The sequence below is a fragment of the Sus scrofa genome, chromosome 14, assembly GCF_000003025.6.
Source record: "Sus scrofa isolate TJ Tabasco breed Duroc chromosome 14, Sscrofa11.1, whole genome shotgun sequence".
Lineage (NCBI taxonomy): Eukaryota > Metazoa > Chordata > Mammalia > Artiodactyla > Suidae > Sus > Sus scrofa.
The window spans coordinates 102,906,641-102,927,381 of record NC_010456.5 but is presented as its reverse complement, the minus strand read 5'-3'; the positions used below and the strand labels follow the sequence as shown (position 1 = coordinate 102,927,381).

Below are 20,741 nucleotides of genomic sequence, written 5' to 3'. Positions count from 1 at the left end.
TGAACCCACATCCTCACAGAGACTATGTCAGGTTCTTAACCCACTGAGGCACAATGGGAACTCCTATTCTTGTACTTTCATTCAGATATTTAGATATGATTTCTTTTAGTTCTTTGCATATATTTTAAATGAATGATTTTTTTTAAAAATCTGTATTTCGTCAAGTCCAATGTCCAGGCATCTTCACAGACATTTTCTGTTGACTGCTTATTTCCCTGTATATGGGGCATACTGTTTTGTTTCCTCAGAATTGTTTGTTGAAAACTGGACACTTTAAATAATGTGGCAACCCTAGAAATCAAATTTCTGTGTGCCCATCAGGACTGTTGTTAGGGGTTTTTCTCATTTCTCATTTCTTTCCTAAACTCATTTTGTAAAGCTTGCATTCTTTATAGCATTCTTTATAGTATGTGGCCACTAAGTTTCTGCCTAGTGGTCTGCTAACGACTGAACAGAGATTTCCCTACACACTTGAAACCAATAAGCCTCCTGGTCTTTGCTGAGGGACTCTGTATGAGTTTGGAGCCACGCCTTCAACACTCAACTCAACCAGGTTGCTGATAGCTCCATCTTAGTCTTCACTTCCCAATTGTGCAGCTCCTTAAGGGTCAGACAAAGGTGAGAGTTTAGGGCCTCCTAGTATACTATGTATGTGCTTGGCTTTCTAGATTCCCAGGAATATTTTTAAGCTTTTCAAAGCCCCTATATATTTTGATATCTATAGGCATCTCATTCTCCAGTTTTTCCTTTTAAGCTTTTTGGTTGATTGTGAAAGTTTTTTACAGTTTTTTTCCATTGCTTTTATGGAGAAGCAAATTTTTGGAGGTCCTTACTCTACTATTTTCATTGCCTTTTTGCTCTTGACTTTGACTTTTGAATTGCATTAGGTTTACTATATAAACTATACATGCAGCCACTGTACACCACATCTGAGAATCTCATCCTACTACAGAGGAATGAAATGGTTGAGAAAGTTATAAAGGAACACAGGCATAATTTCTCTGTCTTTAGTGCTATACAACCCAGTTTCAAAGACAAGATACATACCAAATAATAGCAATAATAATAAAAGACAGTATGAGTGCCTAGTACCTTTGGGAACATAATAAATGTTGATTTAATAAATAACAAACTAAGCCCTAACTGAGTGATAAATGCAACTCTTAGAGAATTTCAGAGAAGGGGTTTACTAGGATGGAAAAAATACCACAAAGAATAGAGGTCTCCTGGATCTTGACAGAAGTCTAGGACAGTGGTAAGAAGAGGGAAGAAAATGCCAAAAAAGAAGAACCATTTGAAGTTTTAAAGGGTTTTAAATATTCTTTTTTTAAAAAAATTGAAGTATAGTTCATTTACAATGTTGTATATTAGTTTCAGGTATAGAGCAAAGTGACTTAGAGATATATATACATATTTTTTTCAGATTCTTTTCCCTTATAGGTTATACAAAATATTGAATACAGTTCCCTGTGCTGTACCATAGAACCTTGTTGGTTATCTATTTTAGTAGTGTGTATATATTAATTCCAATCTTCTAATCTACCCCACCCCCCTACTCCCCTTAGGTAACCTTAAGTTTGTTTTCTGTGTCTGCGGGTCTATTTCTGTTTTACGTATGAATTCATTTGTATACTTTCTTTAAGAGTCCACATAAGAGATATCATATAATATTTGCCTTTTGTCTGGCTTACTTCACTTAGTATGATAATCTCTAGGTCCACCCATGTTGCTGCCAATGGCATTATTTCATTCTTTTTTATGACCGAGTAATATCCCACTGTATAAATATACCACATCTTCTTTATCCACTCAACTGTGGATAGGTATTAGGTTGCTTACGTGTCTTGACTATTGTAAACAGTGCTGCCATGAACACTGGGGTACCTGTACCTTTTCGAATTAAGGTTTTCTCTGGATATATGCCCATGAGTGGGACTGCTAAATCATATGTTAGTTCTATTTTTAGTTTTCTGAGGAACTTCCATACTGTTTTCCATAATGGCTGCACCAATTTACATTCCCACTTACAGTGTGGGAGGGTTCTGATTTTTCACACCCTCTCCAGCATTCATTGTTTGTAGACTTTCTGATGATGGCCATTCTGACTGGTGTGAGAGATTACCTCTCTGTAGTTTTGATTTGCATTTCTCTCATAATTACAGCTGTACGTCTTCTTTAGAGAAATGCCTATTGAGATCTTCTGCCCATTTTTTGACTGGGCTGTTTGATTTTTTCATACTGCGCTTTGATCTATTTGTATATTTTGAAAAAAGGTTTAAAATATTCTTAATACAAGCCTTTATATATTCTGGATAATTTTTTGTCAGATATGGGTGCCAATATATATGGTACTCATAATATGGTACTCACAAATAAATGACAATAATAAAGTATTATGAGAGGAGGATTCACTGAGGGAATAATGGGAGATAAACTCATCAAGATTGGGGTTAGGGAAAGGCTTGAACGCTAACACAAGGAGTTAGGAGTTGATTCTACAGGCCAGAAGATGGTAAACTATGGCTAAGGCCTTCAAGCTAAATCTTGCTGGCCATCTATTTTCCTACGTAAAGTTTTACTGGAACACAACTGGGCCAGTTTGTTCCCTATAGTCTATGGCTGCTTTCACAGAGTAAGTTCAGTTGTTGCAACAAAGCCCATGTGGCCCAGGAGCTAAAATATTTACTATTTGACCCTGATATTGGCCATGACTCTGGCTCTCATCTTCTGCCTTGCACACACTCAGGCTGCAGCCTTAGCCCTAGATAATAAAAGAATTAAGGATACAAGAAACACTTGAGACTACTTTTTAACATCTAGATATAAAGTGAGAAGCAGCAGAGTGAGGGAACTTTTGCAGGACTTATGACTAGTTGAAGGAAAAGGGTAAAGGGTCAAAAACAACTGAGATTTTGAACTCCTATGATTGGTGGAAAGGTGGTAGTGATAAATGAAAATTCATGTTTGGAGTAAAGCTTGGTAAAAGTACAGTATTTATACAGTGAATTTGTCTTTAAACATGTTACATTTGAGGTATTAGTGAAACTCCCAGTTGGGATACTAGCAGTTGTTAGAGATACAATACTTCCATGTGGGAGAGACGGCTGACTTGGAAAAGGGGATTTAAAAGTTCTTTGCATAGTTGAAGCCACAAAAAATAGAAGTGACCTCCTAGGATGAATACAGAGAAAAGATAACCAAGTAAAGGACAAGGTGTTAGGCTATCTTCACAAAGATCAAGCAAAACACAGGTAGAAGTGGAGACAGTATAGGAATGGCCAGAGAGAAAGGTGGGAATCAGGGTAGCACAGGATGAGTCATGTAAACTATAAAAGTTGTTTTAAGACTGAAGGCACAAGGATGAAGAAAAGTCTATAAAGATGAACAGATAAAAGGTCAACTGGAATGGCGAAGTGTCAAAGATGCCAAATAGAGTATCAAAGTAGGGGACAGTTAATTTTTCAGGTGAATTGCAACAATTCAGTGCTTTATAACTTTCAAACTAGAAATCCTACAGAGAAGTAGATTTCACATTCATTTATGAAAAGATATTCCACCTTTCTGCTGACTTAATTTTCACTACAAAACAACTCATGTATTAGCTAAAAGATGATCATAATCTCTATTAAGAAGAACCTCCCAAAAAGAGGATTACAGAAATGACTGGGGATAAGAAAGAAATGCAAGGTTATTGAAAACTCTGATGAAAAGACTTACAAAAAGGAAAGGGTTTTGCACCAGAGCACAAAATAAACCAAGAAAAGCCTGGAAGGATAAATAGGTGAAGTGGCCACTTCTCTGAAGATTGCTATAGTCTATTGCAATGCCTTGTCCAACCAACCTCTCTTAATTAAATCAATTATCTTATTGTATTGTAACAGTCTGTCTGTATGTGTGAGACCTAAACAAAGATCACTGAGTGAAAAAAACCTTATTTACATCTTCAATAACTAATATCCACATAGTGGATAAATATTCAGTGAATCACTATACTAATACATATTTCTTTTTGCAAAATGCTGGGAAACTTCGAGTTAAAAAAATAATTATCTGTTTTCAACTTCCTAACAGGAACATGTCATTAAATGTATCAGGAAAAAATTCAACCCACTGGCCTACAGATCACACAGAGGAAGTAAAGGAAAAGTTCGCAGGTACTTTACGACATTCAATTTTACTTCAAAACTAATTACAAGATATATTAGCCATGACATAGCTTTTGAGTTACAGATAAGGAAATAAAAGAGAAAATTAGAAGAGGATAAAGCAAAGGACATGACATGAAATGAGTCTATGTTGGTGACCATGCTTAAAAAAAGGAAAAACAGTGTATATGAACTCCCAACAAAAGTATAAAAGGAGGTGGTAGAAACACAAATACAGGAGTGATTCTCTGCATTGGCCACTAGGTGGTGGCATTGACCCAGGACGTTTCAGTAGTAAGGGTTAGCAATCAGAAGCCTGAAGGAAGCAACTACTTGGCTATTGGCAGGTAAGGGACTGTGTAGAGAATGACATTCTATTTGTTTATGTTGATAAAAAAACTTTGAAAACAAACATTCTGAAACATAAGGAAAAATCATCAACAAATTATCAAATGTTTACTATACATTGCTTATGAAAAAAACAACCGTATTTGTCCACTCACCTTTACTACATTGTCCCCCGATTGTCCATTATTTCTTAAACAATCTAGACATATAGCAATCTGTGGGTCACTTCTGTGATAGTCTTTATCATCTTGATTTTCATCACCTTCTTCATCTACTTTAGGTTTGTCAACTTTTGAAGTATCATCTGTATAATTTAAATAAACCTAAGTTAGATATAACTTGAAGTTGACTTTATAGTTAGGCAACAACATACTAATCATGAAAACAAAAATCAACTTTTTAAAACATTTCCTAACTTTCTGATGAAGAATAACTGTAAATTTTAGTACATTTAAAATGTTTCAACCAATTCAACAGTGGAAATTTTTTTAAAAAACCATGAGTGACTTATTACCACATCTTATGACTTCTAGGCTCACTGCAATATCCAAATGAAAGATTCAGGGATTTTCCATCATGACTTAGTGGTAACAAACTGGACTCATATCCATGAGGATGGGGGTTTGATCCCAGCCTCGCTCAGTGGGTTAGGAACCAGTGTTGTCATGATCTATGGTGTAGGTGCAGACACAGCTCGGATGTGGTATTGCTGTAGCTGTGGTGTAGGCTGGCAGCTGCAGCTCCAATTCGACCTGTAGCCTGAGAACTTCCATATGCTGCCTGTGAGGCCCTTAAAAAAAAAAAGAAAAGAAAAAAGAAAAAAAGAAAGATTTAGGACTAGCTTTATTTTGGTCACAAAAATGACTGCCATTAGTGATTAGACCACTTAAAAACTGACAGGATAGAAAAAAATACTTCCAAATTCTATATACATATTCAAACTTAAAACCAAGTACTTTTTAAAACTAAAACGTTAAGTTCTCAGAATATTAAATTATTAGATATAAAATTGGCTAATGAAATAATGAGTAGAATGAATTAACTTTTTTACCACATGCATAGCCATATAACATATTAAAATGCTATCAAAGAAATCTGAATAGCATATTTTATATCATAAACAAAAGTATTTAACCTCTGAGAGTCCAGCAGCCTAAATGTAATGCAACTATAGTTTCTGGCTCATTTATTGAATAGCTTACTTTGTTAAACATGCATTGTGCTAAGCCTGAGGGAACAATATTGAAACTGGAGTGTTACCGTCCTCATCCTGATCGTGTCAGGGTATAGAAGGAGATATGGGCAAGGAAAGGAAAGAGACAGATGGCGAAGTCGATAGGGGCTTTGATGGAAGAAGTAAAACAGAACAGGTGGCATGCGCATCAGAAGTAATGAACACAAACTCTGGGCTGAAGCAGAGATTCAGGGAAGATTTCCAGATAAAATGTCTCTAAGCTGAAAACTTGAAAGAACTAGCCATCCAAGCATCAGAGTACAGAAAAGCCCAGCGAGGGGGGTAAGAGGCCAGTTACCTCCCCTTTGATGGCTGTAGCTAAAGCATTACAGGGTGTATCATACAGAGCAAGGGGGTTCTTTATTTTGCCTTTTTATATGGAACCCACATAGACAGGAGCTACCTCTTATGAATCAAACTCAAGCTCCAAGAAAAAGTCCAAATTCTCCACCCAAACTAAAGACCAAAAATGATAAAATACTTTAGAAAGGGAGAAATATGAGAAAAGGAAGATAAACACACAGTAGGTTGTAATCCTTTACTAGTTACTCTGTATGACACAAAAAGTCAGGACTAACCTGACCACACAGTTTCTGATACCAATCCCTGGACTCCTGGTTTCTGGAAAAGGTATCAGAAACTGGAACATTCAGTCAATTTTACCTCTATTTTTACTATAGCACTACTGTCTAAACTGCAATTTATACTTGGGTAAAACAACCCTTTACTTAAGTCATTTTTTTTTCCAGGCTTGTTTTTTTTTTTTTTTTTTTTGCCTATTTTGATGTCATAGATCAAAAATAATCCTCTGCTATCTTATTCCAGTCATTCAAAATTATTCTCAACCTCCCCTGCTATAGGAGGCCAGCCCTGCACAGATAAGTAGAACTAGTAAAACTCTGATCCCCACATTACACATGAAAAGACAAAGCCATTTTAATGATACATAATGATAATCCTAGGATCTTATGGGAAATCCAGGGCTAAAGACTGAGCTCACAAGTGAGCCTATAAAAATACACATCCATCCTTCAAAGATTTCAATGGTCATCAGGCCATCTTGAAACAAATCTCATATTAAATAACAATGGGAAGGGATACTAAAAGCCTTTTCTCTGCCCAGTATTGTCTGCCATTTTGTTTAAATTATTACTATTACTATTGTTATGATTATTATTTTGGAGCTGTACCCACAGCATATAGAAGTTCCCGGGCTAGGGGTCGAATCAGAGCTGCAGCTGCTGGCCTACGCTGCAGCCACAGCAACTTGGGAACCAAGCCACGTCTGTGACCTAAATTATTATTAAAAATTACTGACTGCTAAGGCTCCTGGGATGCGAAAGGGAAATTTGGACACTTAGCATAGGTGACAGGGAAAATTCCCACGAGGGCCTAGAAATATTTTTCAAATCTCAGAATGTATAAATTGTATCATCCAAGATCCACCTATGAAAAGTTCACTCTAGATTATCAGAGCATAGCAACATCCTGGCTGTCAAGCTATATCCCAGTTCCCTCTCCTATTTAACATACAAAATATAATACACAAAACAGCAAACTCCTCACTGTTGCAGGATGGGACTAGTTCTTACTTCAGTTTCCCTTAGCTCTCCAGCAAATACTGCTATGAAAAGTGACCAGTTTTCTGTTTTATCTCCTTTTTCTCTCCCCAAAGTCCAATTTCCTCTATTTCCAATTACCTTCAACTGGACTGACTTCAGACTTAGACGCATTTATATAAAATCTTGTGATTTACACAAAAGGTTCATAATCAGAGGCTCAGAATGTAAATAAAGAGACATGTGAACATCAAATAGGAGAAATTTGAGCTTTAAGACAGTGGTTAGTTCACCACAGCTACCAAGCAGTGACCAGCTTGAGAGAGTTCTATTAGATACAGAAGTTTAAAAAAAAAAAAAAGTCACCTTCTCCATTTTCTTGAGGCTTATTCTTCTTCCAAAATTCAGATTCACGCTCAAGTTCTTCTAATTTAAAAGAAAAAGGTATAAATGGAAACAATTGTGAAATCTTTAGTAGAAATGGTGATTATACAAAACACAAAAATCTGCAAGAACCCAAAGAGCAACTTACGTTCTCGTAGTCCAGGGACCAACTTAAATATAATTTCCTCTAACGTGTTATCCAACCTTTCAGAGAGGAAAAAAGACAATATGCTAACAATGAAGACACAAAATCCAATATGTAAACAGTTTAAGATCTGTATCCCACACACTTTATAAAATTCAGAACATACACAGTCAGCAAGTACCACACTCAACTCCACTGCAGGTGGACACAGCAGCCTCCAGTCTGTCCAGGGGTGGACCAGATTACAGGCTTGTCCCCAGCTCTCTCTACAGGACTTTGAAATTGCTGCCTTGATTAAGGAGTGGAGTCCTTAGGTGGAGAGAATATAACACAAGTGACACTGCTCGTTCTGAGCCTGAGCCTCATGGGGCTCAACACATGCTTTGTTTGCCGTGCTGTCCTTAGAATCCTGCCACCGTGAGAACAAGTCCAGAGGAGGAGACACTGTGTCCAGGAGAGCCAAGCTGCGGAGCTAAGGCCATCTCAGACTAGTTCACGGACAGCCCAACCCAACAGGACAGAACCCGGCCCATGTCAGCAGGGCTGGGGCCTGACCAGCTGCTGACTGCAATCACCTGAGTAAGCCGAGCCAAGACCAGAAGAACCACCCAGTCTGTGAACCACACAGAGTTGTGAGGAATGATAAATGCTTTTATTATTGTTTTAAGCATGAAATTTAGGGGTATGGTTTACTATGCAGCAACAGCTGATACAGCCACTTTCAAAATCTCCACCACAAACTCTGGCTCTTTCCTATGCTGGGAATAACCTCCATTCCTCTCTTCCAAGAAATTTAAACCATTTGTTCTATCTTGCTAGATTAAAAAACTGTAAATATTTACCTTAACATTTTTCTTGCTTTCTTTTCCTGCTGCATCTGAGTGTAACCCTTCCCTTTCATGGCTTTCATTTCTTGGTCTCATGCCTTGCTCTTATAATACCCTTTTCTCTTATCTCCTTCACCCTGCTCAGCTGCATTACCTTCTCTGACTAAAAATACGTATACTTTTCTCACATCTGAAAAATCCCCCATACCTTGGCTTAACCTACTGTCTTTTCAACTGTTAGCAGTTTCTCAACATTTTCTTTCAATTTGAAAGCATAACTGACACTATTTCTGCTTCTTTTACTTGACTGAACTCCCCAAATTATCCATATCTTCCAAACTGAACAGATTTTTAAAATTTTTTAGAATTAAAATTTTAAATTTTAAAATGACTTTTTCATGTCATTTTTCTCCTACCTTGCTCTGCAGCAGTCTGTCAGTGCTGCCTGACACTGCCTCCTTGAAAATTTCCTCTCCTGGTTTTCTTTTTCTCTATTGACTTTCTGTCCCTAAATAACTTTCTTTTTCCAACCGCCTCTCCATCTGCGTATTCCTCTTTGCTCTGCTCTCTGAACTCTGGCCTTTTTCTACAGGTTGCCTTCCTTGAGGATCTCATCCACTTGTCTGGCTTCAAAATCTATATACAGACAGATAACCTACACCCCTAACGCACACACCCCATCTCTCTGCTGAGCTCAAGGTCAGGATTTCCAACAGATGTTGACCGCTCTCTGTCAAGACTCATCTAGTCTCCTTCAACAAAAAACTGAGCACCTCCGTTAGTTTTAAAAATTAAATTTAGAAATGATACCACATCACTCCCAAACAGGCTCAAAATGCAAACATTCTTAACCTACCTCTGTCTCTCTCTTGCTTCACACTCGCCTTCCCGTGCCAAGCCCCAGACAGCTCCTGCTCAATGCCTCTCCCACCCAGGCTTCCCTCCCCACCCCCCGCTTCCATTCTCTCAATCACCATTCAGAGGAGCAGCACAGAGATACTTTCCTTCACCTTGACATGCTCATAAGGAATCTTCCTTAAGCAGTAATTTGATCATTATCTGCCTGCTCATTTCTTCCCACCACCTGCCTTGGAGTGTTTATACAACTTGAGCCCACCCTACCAGCTGTAACTGGTACTACTCGCCTGTCACTCTTCTCTAGCCAACTGGCTTATTCAATTACTGCTGAGAACGCCTTGCCTTTTCCAAACTGTGTTCTCCCTCAAGCTTTCCATCCCAGCTCAGATACTCCTTTCCTTTTCCTCCTCTCCAACCAAACCAACCTTATCTTGTTCTTCAGGACTTACATACTAATGCATTCACAGTTTTCCTAGACTATTTAAGAGTAGCAGTATTTGAAAGAAGCATTATTTCTCTTCTTGTTTTATCAATGTAATCCATGTAAATAATTTACAAATCAAGCATTACGTTAAAATACAACATTCTCGGGAGTTCCTGTCATGGCTCGGTGGTTAACGAAATCTGACTAGGAACCATGAGGTTGTGGGTTCAATCCCTGGCCTTGCTCAGTGGGTTAAGGATCCAATGTTGCTGTGAGCTGTGGTGTAGGTCGCAGGCACAGCTCGGATCCCGTGTGGCTGTGGCTGTGGCTGTGGCCAGGAGCTACAGCTCCAATTAGACCCCTTGCCTGGGAACCTCCATATACCGCGGGAGTGGCCCTGAAAAAGGCAAAAAGACAAAATAAATAAATAAATAAATAAATAAAAAATAAAATAAAACATTCTCATGCCCCACTCTCCCTGTTTCTAATTCTTACAATCCCAGGGGCAACCATTTTCAAATCCACCCTGTCCCTGGGGGTCTAGTAGTTAGGATTCAGTGCTCTTAAATCAAACCTGTTTCTTCTAGTATTTACTTCCATATTTCTATATATATAATAGATTAAAAACAAAGCCATATTTTTCTGTCTAGCTGTTTCCCACCTCCTCCTAAGGAAGATGAAGGTCGAGCTCTCTGACATCACACTCTTACTACGCCCCTGTCCTTCCAACATATGTTTTCCAAACTCTCATCTTCCCAACAGACTTGATGCCATCTTTTAAATAATCAGTGTTTTTACATGATTATGATTTAGAAATATTCATAGTGTACGCTGATTATAGATATACCCTCACTCAACGTTTTGTTCCCTGGAGTTAGCAATTGCTTCTTTTTCTTCACTTTCTACATTCCCAAATTGTCTAAAAGAATTTCCTCTTACTATGTACAAACAGATCAGGGATCGAGTAGTTTCATTTCTGTCCCTGTTAGACATCATCTATCGCCAGTGAGAGGTGCTCTCCGCCCTCCTCATCCAGTTTAGGATTTACTCCCGTCAGTCATTAAGGCTTGCAGACACTTGCCTCCCCTGTCCCTCCCTCACTTGCTCAAGGTTATCTGGTAACACTAGTTAGATCCACCTCTCCATTATCTTGAGCTTGTACCTGTGGGCTGGAAAAAAAAAACACAACCACACCTCTTTGAATTCGTAACTACCACCCAGGTGTGCCTTTAAGGTCGCCAGGAATTGTGCCACACTTGCCCAATCCATTCGTCCTCTTACCTTCCTGGACAACATGCTTTTTTCTCTCCTCAAGCCCCTACAACCCCTTTTCCATCCTTACTCTTGGCTGACAGTCCCACGCAGTGAGACACATACTTCCACACACTCTGACCACCATGCTTGCCTATGGCATCTGCACACCTGTTTACTCTGCCCTCCTACCTGCTGCTGCAGATAGCCTGTCGAAGCTTCTATATGAAGCCAATCTCTTCTCTTCCACTATGAGGTTCCATTCCCTCTCGCCCACCCAGGGACAACTGCTTCCGCACCGTCCCCGCCCCCAACCCCCCTAGGATTAACTTTTTGCGCTCTCCTGGATCATCCCCTCCAAACACAGCATTATTTCTCCCGTATCAAAACAAAACAGAGGGGTTCCCGTCGTGGCTCAGTGGTTAGCAAATCCGACCAGGAACCATGAGGTTGCAGGTTCGATCCCTGGCCTTGCTCAGTGGGTTAAGGATCCGGCGTTGCCATGAGCTGTGGTGTAGGTCACAGATGCAGCTTGGATCCCGTGTTGCTGTGGCTCTGGCGTAGGCCGGTGGCTACAGCTCCGATTAGACCCCTAGCCTGGGAACCTCCATATGCCGTGGGAGTGGCCCAAGAAATGGCAAAGAGGACCAAAAAAAAACACAGAAACCATCTTGACTGTATGCCCACAAATAGCTACCACCCCATGCTTTGCTCCCATTTGTGGCAAAACTTGAAAGAGTGTTTATACTCACTGTTTCTAATTCTTCTTCCTGCCTTTCCCTCCCAAAACAATCCTCACAGCTCTACTGAAAGTGCTCTTGTCAAGGCTGATGACCTCCATGTTGCTAAATGCAACTGTCAAGCCTCAGTCTTCACCTTTCAACATCAGACACAGCTGACCCCTCCCTCTTCTCTGTATGGCTTCCAAGCCACACGCCCTGGCATCTTCCTTCTCCCACACTGACTGTGCCTTGTCGGCTTCCTTTGCTGGTTCCTCCTCCTCCTCTCCCTGATCTCTCATTGCTGGACTGCTCCAGGAGTCAATCCTTGGTCCTCCACTCCCCTCTGCACTCACACCCATAGGGCTCTCATCTGGTCTCACAGTTTTAAATACCATCTCCACACTGAAGACCACCAGATACCTAACTCCGGCCAGACCTCTCCCCTCAGTCAGAGACTTGTCTATTCACCTGCCAACTTCCTCTTCTCTGAAATGATTAACAGACTCAAGGAGTCCAAATCCAAACTCCTGACCCACCCATTCCCCAAACCTCTCTATCCTTGGTCTTCCTTATCTCTGCTCACAACTCCATCCTCCAGCTGCTCAGGTCAGAAATCTTAGTCACACTCTACTCTTGACCTCACGCCCAACTCCCGTGCATCAGCAAATCTTGCTGGATCTGCCTTCATACTGTATCCAGGATACGACCACCTCCTGCCCCCTTGACTGCCCCCATCTCTTACCTTCTAACTGTGCTCCCTGCTTCCACCCTGCCTTGCTACATGCTGTGTATACTCAACACAGTCATCAAAATGACCCTTTTAAACTAAGCCAGGCCATGCCAATCCTCTAACCAAAACCTTGCAGTGGCTCCCCATGTCACTCAGAGTAAGAGAGAACACCGTGACAGTGGCCTACAACACTCAGGACTCCCACGATCTCTGAACTCCTGGCCCACTGCCCAGCCGCCCCGGCCCCCATGCTGCTCCTCAGACAATTTGCAGGTGCCCTCCTGACTCTCGACTGAGGCCTGCTGCACTGGCTGCTCCCTAGATCTGGAACAAGCATTCGCATTCCCCAGATTACGCATGGCTAATTCCCATGGAGACAGCAAGTCTGTGCTCAGATCTCACCTTTTCAATGACGCCCATCCTCATCATTTTAGTTAAAACTGCCATCTGTCCTCCTTTCACACTCCTGATGTCCTTCCCCACCCCTGACAGCACCTTCTCCTGTCCTCCCTTTGCACTTTTCACTTCCTAATGTACCATACAAGTTATGTGTGAGATGGCTTCTTGTCTCTCTCTACAAAAATATTAATTCTTCAAAGACAAAAATCTTTATTTTGCCCACAAATGGGCCTCAAGCACCTAGAATGGTGCCTGGACATAACGGGCATCCCTTTAATATCTGCCCAATGAATGATTCCTCATAGAGTTCTCCACCCTCCTCCTACCATCTGTATCAGTGATGTCCAGTAGAAATATGAAGAGAGTCAAATATCTAATGTAAAATTTTCTAGCACGTATATTAACAAATGTATTTTACATGTTCTTTTGAAAATATCTAAAGACAAAAAACAAATTTTAAATTAAAAAATAAAGGAGTTCCCATAGTGGCGTGGTGGAAACAAATTTGACTAAGAGCCATGAGGTTGCAGGTTCTATCCCTGACCTTGCTCGGTGGGTTAAGGATCTGGCGTTGCCGTGAGCTGTGGTGTACATTGCAGATGCAGCTCGGATCTGGTGCTGCTGTGGCTGTGGCATAGGCCGGTGGCCACAGTTCCAATTAGACCCTTAGCCTGGGAACCTCCATATGCTGTGGGTGCAGCCTTAAAAGACAAAAAATAAAAAATGAGAATATCTTAATATGTATTAAAATATATTTAATAATATATTCAGTTAGCCATTTTTATTTACTTTATAATAGCTTCTATTTAATGGGAAAGTATTTACGCTATCACAGGTATTTCATTTTATTGAATTTAAATTAAGAACTCCAAGGATGGAGTTCCCGTCGTGGCGCAGTGGTTAACGAATCTGACTAGGAACCATGAGGTTGCGGGTTTCGGTCCCTGCCCTTGCTCAGAGGGTTAACGATATGGCGTTGCCATGAGCTGTGGTGTAGGTTGCAGACGCGGCTCGGATCCTGAGTTGCTGTGGCTCTGGCGTAGGCCGGACGCTCCAGCTCCGATTCGACCCCTAGCCTGGGAACTCCACATGCCGCGGGAGCGGCCCAAAGAGATAGCAAAAAGACAAAAAAAAAAAAAAAAAAAAAAGAACTCCAAGGAGTTCCCTTCATGGCTTAGTTGTTAATAAGCCCAGCTAGGATCCATGAGGAGGTGGATTTGATTCCTGGCCTCGCTCAGTGGGTTAAGGATCTGGCACTGTCATGAGCTGTGGTATAGGTTGCAGACATGGCTCAGATCCTGCTTGCCGTGGCTGTGGTGTAGGCCAGCAGCTGTAGCCCCTAGCCTCGGAACCTCCATGTGCCATGGGCACAGCCCTAAAGCTCCAAAAAAAAAAAAAAGGAAAAAAAGTTAAGAACTCCACTCTTCAGGTGTCCTAGCTATATCGGCAGTGCTCAGCAGCCCCACGTGGCTCTGGCCACAGCCCTGAACAGCTTGACACAGGCTGCTTGTTTTCCCCGCCTGCTGTGCAGCTTCATACTCTTTCACCTCTCCCCATGCTACATGCTTGCCTCTCACAGCACATCCTGAGAAAGGGTACCGAGGAGGGAAGGTTGTTGATTGTGACCTACTGTAGAAGGCTAACTCTCCCTTACATCCTGCTGACAAAATACGATCATGTTCTGGCAGCAATGTGTCCAGCCTGAGAGATAAATCAGCTCAAAACCTCACACCACCAGCCAGGGTGGCACGTGGCCCAGTTAGGGCCACGGAGAGAAAGCCTCCTAGTACACTCAGGCCAGCTCCACCATCACCACCACCACTCTGCTCTCCATGTTCACGCTGCTACCATCCCTTCTTATGCTTTCCATAAGTATTTACTGAGAATTCATGAAGTTCCAGGAGTTATTCTGGGCCCCAAGAATACTCAAGTTCTTATTCTTATTATCTCTCTGAATTTATGTCTTTAAATAAACTTCCTTTGTAATAGCTTTAGTGGAATAGGAGGAGAAAAAGGCTCTATAAAGGATATCATTAGATAAACTGACGAAATGGGGGGTAGATTACAATGTTAGACCAATGTAACAGTACTGTGGTTATATGTTGGATGAAATACACACTACAGTATTTAGGATAAGGAGCCATGATGTGTGTAACTTACTCTCAAGTGGTTCATAAAAAGTAGAGAGCAAACAATCATGCATGCACATGACACAATGAGATAAAAATGTTAGCAAGAGAGTAATCCGGCTAAGGTGAAAAGTGCAAGTGTTCCCTGCACTATTTTTTTTTTTTCCTTCTTTTTTGGCCCCCTCCACCCTCTATTCTCCACACCCTAGCATGTGGAGTTCCCAGCCAGGGATCAGGTCTGAGCTGCAGCTGGGACCTACACCACAGCTACAGCCCATGTCAGATCATTTAACCTACTGTGCTCGGCTGGGGATCGAACCTGCATTCTGGTGCTTCAGAGACACCGCTGATCCCACTGCACCACAGCAGGAACTCCTGAACTACTTTTATTTTTGCAACTTGTTGTAAGTTTTAAATTAATTTCAAATAAAAAGTTTAAAAAATATATATGATGGGAGTTCCCTGGGGGCTCAGTGGGGTAAGAATCCGGTGTTGTCACTGCTATGGCTCTGGTTACTGCTATAGCATAGGTTTGATCCCTGGCCTAGGAACTTCTACATGCTACAGGTGGGACCGAACAAATAAATAGATTAAAAAAATAAATATGTGATACACTTAAGCTAAGGGATTAGTGACTTCATGTATCTAACAGTCAAAAACAAAAGCTAAGATAATTTGTCAAAACAAAAGCTGAGATAATTTATCTTAACAATATAGCACTTTAAAATGGAGTAGGTAATAATTACGAACTGTTATAGCTTTTTCTAAAGCATCAGGAAAAAGATTTTTTGAGAGAAAAGTTTGTTCTGTTATCCTTTGAATTATTTAAACAGAGGCTCTTGACTGACATTGTGGGCTGGATCTCTGGGGATGGGGCTGTCCTTTGAAATGCAAGATGTCCAGCAACACCAGCATCCCTAGGCCTTACCCTAGGGCCAGCCGCAGACCCCTCACCCCCAGTCCTGACAATTAAAGGTGTCTCCAGACACTGCTAATCGTGTGCTGGGGGATAACATCGATTCAAAACACTGATACAAAGCCACCTGGCAGAAGCCCTGTTCAGGACTACAGACTACAACAGACCTACAGTTCTTGGAAGGTCAGCATACGTCAGAATCATGTGGTGGTGGGGGGGGAGCTTGCTGAGATGGGCTCCCCTCTCAGAGTTGCTGACACAGTGGGTCTGAGAACTATCATTTCTAACTATGAATGGTTTGGGGACCACACTTTGAAAACCAACGGGCCTGACATTTACGTGTAGACAAAGTACTCCAACCAAAGGCACTTACATAGAAAAAAAAAAAGTCTGAAACCTAAGACTTGCAAATCCAGATTTATAGAATGAGGCAAACATCACTGAGAGATGAACATTAATAATGGCTCTCTAGAGAAGAGCTAGCTCTGTTTTGTGATAGGTACTTCCCTGAGATCACACAGCTGCTCTGTGGTAGAGCTGGGGTGGGAACAGTGGGAAGAAAATGAGCTCAGCGGTGAGGACACTTGGATTGTAACTAGAAGTGATATCTGAGGTTGTTGAGGCCTTACCCAATGTCACGTCACTTCTGTAAATTTCAGTTCTTAATGCTGAAATAGGATTTGGATTAGGATCTTACACATCACTTCCAGCTTTAAAAATATGTGATTAAAGGAGTTCCCGTCTCGTGGCTCAGTGGTTGATGAATCTGACTAGGAACCGTGAGGCTGTGGGTTCGATCCCTGGCCTCGCTCAGTGGGTTAAGGATCCGGTGTTGCTGTGAGCTGTGGTGTAGATCACAGACGCAGCTTGGATCTGGCGTTGCTGTGGCTCTGGCGTAGGCTGGCAGCTACAGCTCCAATTAGACCCCTAGCCTGGGAACCTCCATGTGCTGTGGGTGTGGCCCTAGAAAAGACGCACACACAAAATGAGATTATGCTTCTTTATATTATTACTATTTGGTGTAACAATTGTACCTACCACTAAGTAAATGGTCAAAGGGTAGTCATTAAAAAATTCTTTGTTTTACATAAATGTTTATACATTCTTTTTTGAATGTATGATAAATTTTTAAAAATTAATAGTACTAAGATTAGCCTTCCTCATTATTTTGTTTTAACATTCTTTTCTTTTTCATATTATCCTCCGTCATGTTCTAACCCAAAAGATTGGACATAGTTCCCCGTGCTAAACAGTAGGACCTCATTGCTCATCCATTCCAAATGGTAACAGTTTTTATCTACCAACCCCAAACTACTAGGTCTGCCCTCTTTTCCACTACTATGTAGCTGAACCTGAACGAATACAGAGTATTATGTAGAATATTAAAATGCTGAAAATAATTACAACTAAAGTAACTCTAAGAGCCTGAGATAAAGTTATAATTTTTAATTTGGAAATGCATTTCTTAGATACTTAATATGCACAGATTTATTTCCTCTTTTTTTAAAATTTTTTATTTTTTGCCTGTGCCTGAGGCACGCAGAAGTTCCTGGGCCAGGGACCAAACCTGCGCCACAGGAGCAACCCAAGCCGTAGCTGTGAGAATGCCAGATCCTTAACTCACTGAGCCACCACAGAACTCCTTTATTTCCTCTTAATAAAATGCTTTAAATTGAAATAAATGTTTTAAAATGAAAATCAAGAAATTCATAAAACCTCTATCAACTGAGTCAAGGCACCAACAAATATTTTGATGCATAATAAAAATTATTGAGTTTATATAATTTATTTAAGTTAAATGAACTAAAAGTGAATTTACTTACCTCAACATTTCTAATGGGTTTGTCTCATGAACCTGGTTGCCACACCTTGGACAATCATTGCTATCTTCAAAGTGCTGGACAATACAAGTCTTACAGACTGAGAAGAAAGAAGATAGTAAGTTAAAATGCATCACTCGAACTTGGAGTAATTAGAAACAGTCCTTATAAATTATCTACTATATATAGAACCCTGTTTTGTTTTTTTTTTAGGGCTACACCAGTGGCATATGGAGGTTCCCAAGCTAGAGGTCAAATGGGAGCCGTAGCTGCTGGCCTACGCCACAGCCACAGCAACATGGGATCCGAGCTGTGTCTGAGACTTACACCATAGTTCAGTGCAACGCCAGATCCTTAACCCACTGAGTGAGGCCAGGGATTGAACCTGTGTCCTTACGGTTACTAGTCAGATTCGTTTCTGCTGAGCCATGATGGGAACTGCGAATGCTCCTCTTTAAGCAAATTTTATAAAACCTTAAAATTATATCACTATTAAAAAACACAGCTGAAATAAAGCCTCCTACCACAATATAGAAAGTATAGACTAGTTTGCTTGTTTTCGTTAAATATATTCACAAAACAAATAACTTATTCACATACTATTATTTAAAAAGCTGATACATAAAACAGTATGTTTTTCTCATTTAAAGAAGTAGGACACAGAAAGGTAAAAACTGATAAGTCGGCATTTATTTCTTTTGCTAAGAATGTATTTGAGTGCAACATAAATAGTTCTTAATAGTACTTTAGAGCCGCCAACATCTCTGGCTTACTTTTTTCAGCAGGGTGCTCCTGGGATAGATCAGGAGCTACAGGGGGACTTCTGGCCTTTGCAGACTATGATGAGTCTGTGCTCACAGCTCTCATAACACCATAGAACACGAAGCAAGGGTAGTAGCAATGAGCTGGTACAAAAGCACCAGAGGAAAACCAAAAGAACGACTGAGAAACTGACAGGAAAAATTAAGATTTTTAATAAAGACTATAAACAAAGACAATGGAAATGTGATTTGTGGCTTTTCAGCCACTCTCCCACCTTTTCCCTAACTTCTCACCTACCAACTCTTACCCAAAATCCTTAGACATATTTCCAGCATCTGAATTAAAAAAAAAATTTAAATCCTATCCCCTATTGCAATGTGCCCCCATCTCATTACCCTGGATTATCTGAATTTTTCACCTGGTACAGGTCAGCTCTCCCTCTGACAACTCTGTTGCAAAGTACTCCCCCCCACCCCCCTTATGCCACACACCATTTAAGAGGAGTAAAAATTCATCTAAACGACTGGTCAAGGGTAAACACTAGGATTCCTACCACCGAGGTTAGGTCTGAAAATTCAAACATATCACATACACTGGTCAGAGCAACAATGGTCAGGGAAGAATTCTGCAAGGTATCTATATTTTAAAATTATTAGTACAGACAGAGAACAGTATCTTGGTATTGTCTTTCATTCATTCATTCATTCATTCGATAGCCAAGCATTGTACTAGGAGTCGGGGATGCAAGGGGGTAAACAAAACAAAGTCCATACACTGAGTCCATGTGGAGTTTATACTCCATTTGGGAAGTTGAACACAAAGTGTAGTTCGTAATAAGCAATATTTACAAAAAAACAAAAACAAAAACCCATAAAAAACGGCAGAGAAAGAGCATGCTGGGGGCTGGTAGCTATTTAGGTAAGAATGTTCAGGGCAGGACTTCTTAAGAAGGTGACATCTGAGCAGATTTTTCTGCTGGAAGAGTGCACCTGCATCTCACATTCTTTACCTCTTTTCACCATTACATACAGCTATTAGGGTATCAACTTTTTACTAAAATTCTCCTAAACTTTGGGTGAAAGACAGTATTATTAGCTTAGATATGAACACTTCTGTCCTCCAAATTTCTTGGCCCCCAAAACATTCTAAATGTCTTGTGGCGTGATGTGTCTAAATGTCTTGTCAGTTAATGTCTGGGAAAGGAGGGCTGTCTAGTTAAGCCATACTGAAGTAGGGCAAAAAGAAGCTAAATTCTTTAGATTTCAGGTATTTGCTCTATTCCCAGGGACACTAGATAAGTCTCTGAGGTTTGGGAAAGAAGGCAAACAGAACCGATAAGAGGCAAGAATGAAAAGGTATAACAAAGCCTGATCCTGCCCCGGAGCTCTGATCTTTGTGGTTCAAAATGTTTATCATACTCAAGGAGTTCAGGAATTCCTGGCTGTCCACCAATCTGGGCCAAAGAGAGAGGCACGTGACATGCACAGAGCAAGTCCTCACCTGGGTCAGCCCAAAGGCTACGGGTGGGAGCCTGTTTTCTCAGGGGCAAAGACGGATGCCTTGCAGCACACTAGATGTACAGCTCAAAGCTTAAAATCCAAACCACTATGCAATCATCTTAAAGTCAATTTCATTTCATCCCAGGTACCAAGATTTCATATTTTAAACTGATCTTTATATTTATCTCATCAACCATCATTAAACTTCTGCCCAAAACTTACTAAGTGAAATCATTCCTTTAACCATGTCTTAGATTTGAACTAGGTTGTAACACAACAGAGAAAGTCACTGTGTCCTCTAAAGCAGGGGTTCTCAAATTTGAATGGGCACCCCAATCACCAATGAGTTGGCTTAAAAGAACAGATTCATGGGCCCCATCCCAGACCAATTAAATCAGACTCTCTGAGAGATGAGCACCAGGACTTTGGTGCAAACTCTGCAAAGCTTTCTCACCAAGGCAGCCTGAAAACAACTGGGAAATCCTGGCCACAAAATCCTTACTGGTTAGTGCCACTGAGGCAGCGCCACTCCAGGATTTGGCTCTCTGCCAAATCATAACCAGAAATTACTTTATTATTAACCATTAGG

General features: G+C 40.7%; 1 protein-coding gene across 9 annotated transcripts in view; it reads right to left on the bottom strand.

Moving 5' to 3' along the window:
• PCGF5 (polycomb group ring finger 5) overlaps positions 1–20,741 on the bottom strand; it is a 134,723-nt gene that overhangs the window by 34,481 nt on the left and 79,501 nt on the right. For all 9 annotated transcript variants that reach the window (XR_002338662.1, XM_021073244.1, XM_021073247.1 and 6 more), the window contains exons 3-6: positions 17,895–17,991; positions 7,819–7,874; positions 7,653–7,712; positions 4,649–4,797 (exon numbers count right to left, since the gene is read on the bottom strand). Coding sequence is in view for 8 of the 9 variants with exons in the window: in XM_021073244.1 (XP_020928903.1) it covers positions 4,649–4,797; positions 7,653–7,712; positions 7,819–7,874; positions 17,895–17,991 (362 nt within the window). In the remaining variant the exon portion in view is untranslated. The remainder of the gene's footprint in view (positions 1–4,648; positions 4,798–7,652; positions 7,713–7,818; positions 7,875–17,894; positions 17,992–20,741) is intronic.